This window comes from Lipotes vexillifer, unplaced genomic scaffold (assembly GCF_000442215.2).
Source record: "Lipotes vexillifer unplaced genomic scaffold, Lipotes_vexillifer_v1.1 scaffold970, whole genome shotgun sequence".
Classification (NCBI taxonomy): Eukaryota; Metazoa; Chordata; class Mammalia; order Artiodactyla; family Lipotidae; genus Lipotes; species Lipotes vexillifer.
The window spans coordinates 332,302-341,627 of NW_006783115.1; the positions used below are offsets into that span (position 1 = coordinate 332,302).

Consider the following 9,326-nt stretch of genomic DNA (forward strand, 5'->3'; position numbering starts at 1 on the left):
GGGGACCCCACAGAAGCAAAGCCGAAGAGCTACTGACAGCAGCCACCGATGCTGGGCTGTCAGCGGGTGCCCAGCGGTGCTGGTTGCCCCTCACACACAATCTCACCTGCCTCTACTTTCTTCATTTCACAGATTAGAAGACAAATTAAGCAAGACACAGTAAAATGCCCAAGGTCAAATTTCTAGAAAGCAGTGCAGGTGGGACTCAAGCCCGTGACAGGAATGGAGAGCCTGTGCTCTTCACCCAGTGCTGAACTGCCTCTGGCAGCAAACGGCCTTGGACAAGACACGACCCACTTGTAGTTTACAAAGTAAAAAGAGAAAACACGGTGAGAACAACCCACAGCTCGTTAGCATTCCGTTTAGAATGAACATTACAATTATATTTATCCTTAGTAACAGCATCTCTCCCTAAAAACAGCCAGCTTTAGGCATGGTGGTTTCCAGTTCTTGCTCTGCAGAAGGCCTTAACTGAGACTTCAAAAAAGTCTGAAAACTGCCACTTTACCGACTGCTAAAATCAGCCAGACCAAATTTTAAATCAATCCCACTTCACTGAGAAGTGAAATACACAGATTTCAAAGGTGTGTGATATTAGGAAGTATGTTTAGAAAAGAAGGATTAAATCACACACCAACCTTCTTGCAGTTGTTGCAACTGTCTCTTGAGAGAAGCCAATTTATCCTGATACATCCTGTGAAAGAAAAAAAAAGGAAAGCCATACTCTGAGACAAAAACATCCAATACCCAATTCAATAATAATCTACATGCAGAAATTACCTGGGCTTTTATGGAAATGTCATTAATGTCCCTTAGGGAGAGAGAGAACTAAAGTCTGCTGGTGGTTTAAAATGTGCCCACAGCTAAAGAGATCAGAAAGGGACAAGGATTCTGTGGTTTGAATGGTATCCCAGCTTTGCATATTCTTCGGTGTTCTCTCACCTTTAGAGAATCAGTCTAAAATCTACAAATACGAAGACATGCAAGTTTAAATAAATAAATGACAATGATAAACACAGTTAGGCAAGAACACACACAGAAAGACTGGAAGTGTGAAGCCATTTTCTTGGGGATTCAGAAGCGTGACATATACACGAAAACATAAAAAGCGTTAAATGCAGCTCTCATATCAACTCTACAATCAGATCATAAGTTCCAAAGGAGTAAGACTATGCCTCCAGCACATTTTTCTATATAGATATAGCACTGCTGTGTAAGCACTACGTCAATAAACCTTCACATCATTTGTAAAAACACTTCTATGATCAGAGAAATGACAGCAATTCAGTAACAAAAGTTAAAATGCAGGATTTATTTGCAGTCCCAGTGGGATAAGAACACACAGTACACACAAAGCAAAAGAAACTGGCATGTTTTCACCCCCCTCACACTGAATGGATTATAGGCAATTATATACCCTGGTAAGTCTGTCTGAATGGTGGATTTCACACGTCAGTCACATTTCAGCAATATTTTTGCTTCTACCAGAAAAACACCTCCTGGGCTTCCCTGGTGGCGCAGTGGTTGAGAGTCCGCCTACCGATGCAGGGGACACAGGTTCATGCCCCAATCCGGGAAGATCCCACGTGCCGCGGAGCGGCTGGGCCCGTGAGCCATGGCCGCTGAGCCTGCGCGCCCGGAGCCTGTGCTCCGCAACGGGAGAGGCCACAACAGTGAGAGGCCCGCGTACCGCAAAAAAAACCCCCAAAAAACCCAATTTCACAGTGACAGAAACAGGACTTGCAACCAGTCCAACAGGTAACAGGCACAACAGCCTCTCGATTACTCCAGTAAGGACTGCAAACACAACCTGTCTGTCTACAGGCTGAGGAAGAGTAGGCAGAATCTGAGAATTACACGGAAGGCCTTTTTTGGTTTTTGTTTTGGCTGCGCTGCACAGCATGTGGGATCTTATTTCCCTGACAAGGGATGGAACCCGCATCCCCTGCATTGGAAGAGTGGAGTCTTAACCACTGGACCACCAGGGAAGTCTCAAGGCCTGATTCTTTTAGGGAGAATGCTGATGCTTTCAACGCTCATCTTGAATCACAAAGAGCATTCAATTTTAATCAAAATTATTTTCTACACCATCAAATATTAAGGGGTACGTTCACTTAAACACATCAAGTATAGGAGAGGGAAAGGATGAGTAAGCTGCACACAAGTCACTATTTGGGACCCAATATTTAATTTTTTTTTTTTAATGTGAAGACCACTGCCCAGAGGGGGGAAATGGTGTTTAATTTTCTGTATTTAATTTTCCACCACAGTGAGTGTGCCAGACTACGTCTTTGAATTCTTAGTCGGCCTTTGAAAGAGAGTATTAACAGATTCAAGAAGTAAACAACAACAACAAAATTCAGATTTGGAAAAAGAATAGGTATGTAAAAATACATCTCAAATGGGTCCAGGTAAGTCAGTAAGAAGCCTGGAGAGAGTACAAGTAAAATAAAAAGCCAGCACAGTTTCAGGGCTGAAGCTGTGAGAAAAATCACATCAATTATTAAAGCAATTCTTTACTTGGCACTGGTCAGATCTAGCTGAGCTTCCCCTTTGGATTCCAAAGCTTGAAAAGGATGACAGAATCCAGATGATGGTCACAAAACATTCGTGTATAGGGAAAACATTCTATAAGGAAAGGAATGTGGATCATGCAGTTTGATGGTAAAGAATTTAAAAAACAGAATCAAGATCTTCAAAATACATTCCACAAATACTTATCAGATCTCTGTTATACTGTCTTGCCCATAAGTTTCCGATTAGAGGGAGTGGTTTTAGTTTCTCTGAGACGTGGCTCTGCTAGAGGCCTGGGTGTGGATGCGGGTAAGGGGAAAGGGCGCTGGAGGAGTCAGGAGCTGCTCTCCAATCCTGGTCTCCCTGAGCTCTCCGGGCGTCGCCATCCAGCTTGTAGTCAGTGCTCGGTGGGGTCACACCCATCTAAGAACCAAGGAGCTGTGAAACACCATTTCCCCCCTCTGGGCAGTGGTCTTCACATTTAAAAAAAAAAAAAAAAAAAGCAAGGGTTCTCTCCTGTTACATGGCCTTATTTCCCGGGAACATTTCCCTCCAGATTCTTTCTAGCCTTCCCTCAAAAGATTCTTATCACAGGAAGAGTGATTAAATGTGACAAATTTAAAGGGGGGAAACTGCACACATATGCATGGTCTTTGGAAGCACTACGTGAAAACCAAATATACGAAATCACTATTAAAGATGCCCTTGTCAATTCTGTATTCCAAAGAAGAAATGTAAAAACCATACTCACTGTTCCTTCATTTCTACATAGTCTTCTTCATCATGCTTTGCCAGGTCAGTTTCGCTAGCATCCTCAGTGTCTGTGTAAAAAATTAGGGAAGATTTGTTAAAATCGTAATTTGTAGAGTTGGTATCACCTGACACAGTGACACTTCACAAACTTCTATAAAATGAATTTATACTCAATGCAGGCCTGCGTGAAGCCATCAATGAAAAATATTACATCTAATTACTTCAGAAAAGAAAACGCCATTTCCAACTTGTACACAGCCAGATTTATCCAAAGAGCCTGCCTTTATCTGAAGTGCAGCCAGAGAACAGAGTGCATCAGACACAGGTGGTCACAGTCAAGGCTGCGACTTCAGCAGAAACAACGCTGGCAGTCCAATGAAAGGATATGTGGGTGTTAAGACTGGAAAACTACAGGCAGCAAGCCCTGCTCACTACTCCTAAACAACCTAATATGTACATTCTCTTCTGGTAAATGCCAGTTTGAACCCCTAAAGGATTTTACATCATATATACAAAGGAGAATCCAAAACAATTAAAGGAACTCTAATAACCGAAATATTTTCAAAGGGAGAGGGAACAAGAAGATCAAACAAACTGTTTCAGAACAGTTTATTGTTTTTAATTTTTTTTACATCTTTATTGAAGTATAACTGCTTTACAATGTTGTGTTACTTTCTGCTGTATAACAAAGTGAATCAGTTATACATATACATGTATCCCCATATCCCCTCCCTCTTGCGTCTCCCTCCCACCCTCCCTATCCCACCCCTCTAGGTGGTCACAAATCACCGAGCTGATCTCCCTGTGCTATGCGGCTGCTTCCTACTAGCTATCTATTCTACATTTGGTAGTGTATATATGTCCATGCCACGCTCTCACTTCGTCCCAGCTTACCCTTGCGCCTCCCCGTGTCCTCAAGTGCATTCTCTAAGTAAACATTGTTTTTAGAATAAGCAAACGGCTGGAGTGTCTACCTAACTTCAACAGCCCTACTTGGTGGGGGGGGGGGGCAAAAATCAATTTTTGCTTCACTTCTCCCCCTTGTGCGCCTTAAAGTGCTCGGTGGGGTCACACCCATCTAAGAACCAAGGAGCTGTGAAACACCATTTCCCCCCTCTGGGCAGGGTCTTCACATTTAAAAAAAAAAAAAAAAAAAGCAAGGGTTCTCTCCTGTTACATGGCCTTATTTCCCGGGAACATTTCCCTCCAGATTCTTTCTAGCCTTCCCTCAAAAGATTCTTATCACAGGAAGAGTGATTAAATGTGACAAATTTAAAGGGGGGAAACTGCACACATATGCATGGTCTTTGGAAGCACTACGTGAAAACCAAATATACGAAATCACTATTAAAGATGCCCTTGTCAATTCTGTATTCCAAAGAAGAAATGTAAAAACCATACTCACTGTTCCTTCATTTCTACATAGTCTTCTTCATCATGCTTTGCCAGGTCAGTTTCGCTAGCATCCTCAGTGTCTGTGTAAAAAATTAGGGAAGATTTGTTAAAATCGTAATTTGTAGAGTTGGTATCACCTGACACAGTGACACTTCACAAACTTCTATAAAATGAATTTATACTCAATGCAGGCCTGCGTGAAGCCATCAATGAAAAATATTACATCTAATTACTTCAGAAAAGAAAACGCCATTTCCAACTTGTACACAGCCAGATTTATCCAAAGAGCCTGCCTTTATCTGAAGTGCAGCCAGAGAACAGAGTGCATCAGACACAGGTGGTCACAGTCAAGGCTGCGACTTCAGCAGAAACAACGCTGGCAGTCCAATGAAAGGATATGTGGGTGTTAAGACTGGAAAACTACAGGCAGCAAGCCCTGCTCACTACTCCTAAACAACCTAATATGTACATTCTCTTCTGGTAAATGCCAGTTTGAACCCCTAAAGGATTTTACATCATATATACAAAGGAGAATCCAAAACAATTAAAGGAACTCTAATAACCGAAATATTTTCAAAGGGAGAGGGAACAAGAAGATCAAACAAACTGTTTCAGAACAGTTTATTGTTTTTAATTTTTTTTACATCTTTATTGAAGTATAACTGCTTTACAATGTTGTGTTACTTTCTGCTGTATAACAAAGTGAATCAGTTATACATATACATGTATCCCCATATCCCCTCCCTCTTGCGTCTCCCTCCCACCCTCCCTATCCCACCCCTCTAGGTGGTCACAAATCACCGAGCTGATCTCCCTGTGCTATGCGGCTGCTTCCTACTAGCTATCTATTCTACATTTGGTAGTGTATATATGTCCATGCCACGCTCTCACTTCGTCCCAGCTTACCCTTGCGCCTCCCCGTGTCCTCAAGTGCATTCTCTAAGTAAACATTGTTTTTAGAATAAGCAAACGGCTGGAGTGTCTACCTAACTTCAACAGCCCTACTTGGTGGGGGGGGGGGACAAAAATCAATTTTTGCTTCACTGCTCCCCCTTGTGAGCATTAAAAAACAGTACAAGTGATTCACATTCAAATTCTCTGGTTAAGCCTTGTCTTCAAATGTAGTTTAAGCAGATTGTAATTAGTTTCTTCAATTTTGTATCTTCACATACATATGACTTTTTTTTTTTTTTTTTTTTGGTACGCGGGCCTCTCACTGTTTTGGCCTCTCCCATTGCGGAGCACAGGCTCTGGACGTGCATGGCTAGCGGCCATGGCTCACGGGTCCAGCCGCTCCACGGCGTGTGGGACCCACCAGGGCACGAACCTGTGTCCCCTGTATAGGCAGGCGGACTCCCAACCACTGCGCCACCAGGGAAGCCCACAGCTGACTTTTTAAAGGTTGTTGCAGACTCAATCCTCCACCTACCTTTCCCCCTCCTTCAGTGAAGAAGCCTACCCAGAGCAGTCACGTGCCAGCCAGCCACAGTACTTGGCACTTGGGGAACTGAGATGAATAAAACATACTCCTGATTCCAAACAGCTGGCCTAGCTTTTGCTCCACGGCCCTATTTTGTTCACCCATATGTTCGTCTCTTTTTATCTCCTCTTTTCTTCTCTCTTGCCCTTTCGTGTTTCCTCATCTTTCTCCTCCTGCAGCCAGCTCCTTCCTCCATTCCACAAACAGTGTTCCTCAAACTTACCAAGCTTATAAAGCCCAGTTTGAAAAGCCAGGCTCTCAGAGGCAGTAATCATAATGTAAACAGTGTGGAACTGAAAACACAACACCTGAGGACCATAATTAAGCAAATCGCTATCTCCCGCCCCCCAACCCCGTGCCTGTTTCCCCAATGGTGAAAACTGAGTATTAGACCAAGGACCAAGCCACATGCTTTCCGCCTGTATCTCATTTTATTCTCGCACCTACGCTAGCAAGTAGGTACTACTGACAGCCTCACTTTATCTGGGGAAACTGGGGCTCGGAAACCTAAGTATTATAAATTGTCTAATATTAAGCTGGGTTCAGTGAGCCAAATTTACACCTAATTCGATTTGCCTGGCTCCAGGCCTCGTACTTTTAACCAACCTGTCCCGCACTGCCCAAAGTAGGGCTGACTTAAGCATTTCCCCGGGGTAGGGGGAGAGAGGCACCTTGGTAACTAGAAAGCTAAACCGGGCTTTGCTGTGAGCCTCTCAGGAACTAAATCGAGAGGAGTACTCCGTGGACCCAATGAATGGCTTTCTCATTCCAACCAGTGAAGACCGGAGGTTCAGAGACAGCTGGGGGAAGAGGGGCAGAATCTTAAAGGGACCTACAGCTCTGACAACAGCTCCTTAAGGCCCTTCTCCGCATAACTGTAGGGATACAACCTCCTCAGGGCTTCGCCTTCCACAGCACCTGTCGGGATAACTTGCGCGCTCCTCCCGGCGGCCCCGCCAGCCGCCCCCAAACCCCAGAGGTCGCCCCGCCCCTCTCCCAGGCAGCCCCACTCCCTCCCACTGCTGTCCCATCCCCGCCCGGGGTTGCCCGGCCCGCGGGAAAACGTACCTTCGTCCGACTCGCGGCCCCGGCAGCTGCGCTCGTCATCCTCGGCGCTCTCCAGCTCTTCGTCCTCCTCAGGGTAGTACTCCGGAGCCGGCGGCGCTCCAGCCGGGGCCGGAGCTGGAGCTAACAGCCCCGCAGCACTCATGTCGCCTCTGCCCGCAGCTTAGCGTGCCACCCGGGATCAGCGGCCACGCGCCCTGCGGACTCCACGTCCGCGTAGCAGCGCCCAAGGGAGGCGCCAACTCGAAGAGCCGGAGCCGCGGCTACCCCTTCCCTGTCTTCGCCAAGCTCCGCCCCGCGCGCTCGCTCTCGGCAACGGGGGCCTCGCGCCGGCGGCGACTTCCGGGTCGGGAGCCGCCCGAGGACCGCCTGACTCCGCTATCCTAGAGGGAGTGGAGAGGCCTCCTGACGCCCCCTTCGCCTTAACCCCATCTCCTTCATCGCCGTCTTTAAAATCCTCAACGGGTAGTGGAGAAAGGCGGAGACAGACTCTCTGGAGTTAGGCAAATCCTTGGGTAGGCCCAACCGCGGCAAGGACCCCGAAGCTCAGAGGCCACTTCCGAAAACAGCCGCTAGGCGCCGCCTGGAGCCAAAACTAAAGAGGTTTTTTTTTTTTTTTTTTTTTGGACTTGGGAGGCAGAAGATTTGAAGGGCTCTTGGCAGGTGGAGGTGGTCTCTTTAATTTAAACAGGTGAACGACATGAACCATCCCATTTATAGGTCGGGAATCCTAGACATTTAGAGTTCGTGTAATCATCCCGAAGAAAAGGGGCGTGGCTCCTCCCCTGACTGATTAGAGCTTTATTAAGAACTAAAATTAAAACGAGGATGCTAATATTCCATCGTGGAGTCAGCAAAACCGTATTTTCCCAGTCGGTGGGAGTCCTTTCTTTTTGTGTAGGTTTGTTCAATACGGTATTATCCCGATTGTACAGATAAGAAAAGAGCTGTCAATTGCCTTTAAAAAAAAAAAAAAGCGTCCAGGCTGCCTTATTTAGACTCTCAGACCCAGGTCCTCTACAGTACAGCTGCCTCATGTTTCTCAGAATATAAATTTTTTAAAAGGTGGTTTTCCCCAATCCAATAACTTGCTAACCAACTCTCAACTGAGCAAGTGGAACATTTGCCTGCAGAAAATTAATTAGGCTCAGGAAAGGAAGGTGCTAGCTGGTAACTTGGAAAACAAGAGAGTTGAATATCTGCATGAATTAATTTGTGTGATTATCTCTGAGTAGAAGAGGCACGGTGTTATAAGCTTTGCTTAATGAACAAATTGAGGTTGTCCTTTGTCTTGGTGTGTGTAGCAAGAAAAGGGATAAAAGGGCCCAGAGATGGTTAATGGTTTTGTCCAAAGTAACCCTACTCTTTACGTTGCACCCAAGTCTCCACAGAAAAAAAAAAGTAACGTACAAGCAGTAAACTTGAACACAGATGTAGAAGCCAGACTGGAACCCAGTATTCTCATTCTCAGGTCCTTTGTGACCAAATTTATCGCTGAATTGGCCCCCACAGAGTCTCCTCAAAGTGAAAAAATATATTCTCATCCCGTTTATTTTAACATTTCTTATTTTCTACCTTGTTGTAATTAAAATCTTGCCTGTACTTTTGAGGGATTCTTCCAACAAAACTCAAGAATTTTCAGAATGGAATGCTGCAATGCTAAATAAGAGGCATTCTCATGGCTCCACTGTCAACATTTAAACTAGAATTTCAAAGCTGTCTCTTGTCCAAAGGATGAAGTCATTTTCTTTATGCTGTTAGGTCACGTCTAAATTATTTGTAATTGACTATCTTGACCAGCTTGTGTTTCCATCAATAGCAATAATCATAGACCAAACCAAGCACCAACATTTTAAAAATCAGAGTTCATCAATACAATGATATATCGATTTTTTTAAAAAAAGAGTTGATATCATTGCTAATTGGTTTCCTTTCAAGACACTGGCATTTTTATCTTGCTTACATTTTGTCTTCTTTTTAAAAAATATTTATTCATTCATTTGGTTGCACAGCATCTTAGTTGTGGCACATGGGCTCCTTATTTGTGGCATGCGAACTCTTAGTTGCAGCATGCACATGGGATCTAGTTCCCTGACCAGGGATCGAACCCGGGCCCCCT

General features: G+C 44.7%; 1 protein-coding gene across 1 annotated transcript in view; it reads right to left on the reverse strand.

Annotated features, from left to right (window-relative positions):
• SUDS3 (SIN3A corepressor complex component SDS3) overlaps positions 1-7,482 on the reverse strand; it is a 38,925-nt gene extending 31,443 nt beyond the window's left edge. The window contains exons 1-3 of the mRNA XM_007455843.1: positions 7,211-7,482; positions 4,673-4,742; positions 639-694 (exon numbers count right to left, since the gene is read on the reverse strand). Of these exons, the coding sequence (XP_007455905.1) occupies positions 639-694; positions 4,673-4,742; positions 7,211-7,352 (268 nt within the window). The 5' untranslated portion in view covers positions 7,353-7,482. The remainder of the gene's footprint in view (positions 1-638; positions 695-4,672; positions 4,743-7,210) is intronic.
• Between the last annotated feature and the right edge of the window lie 1,844 nt (positions 7,483-9,326).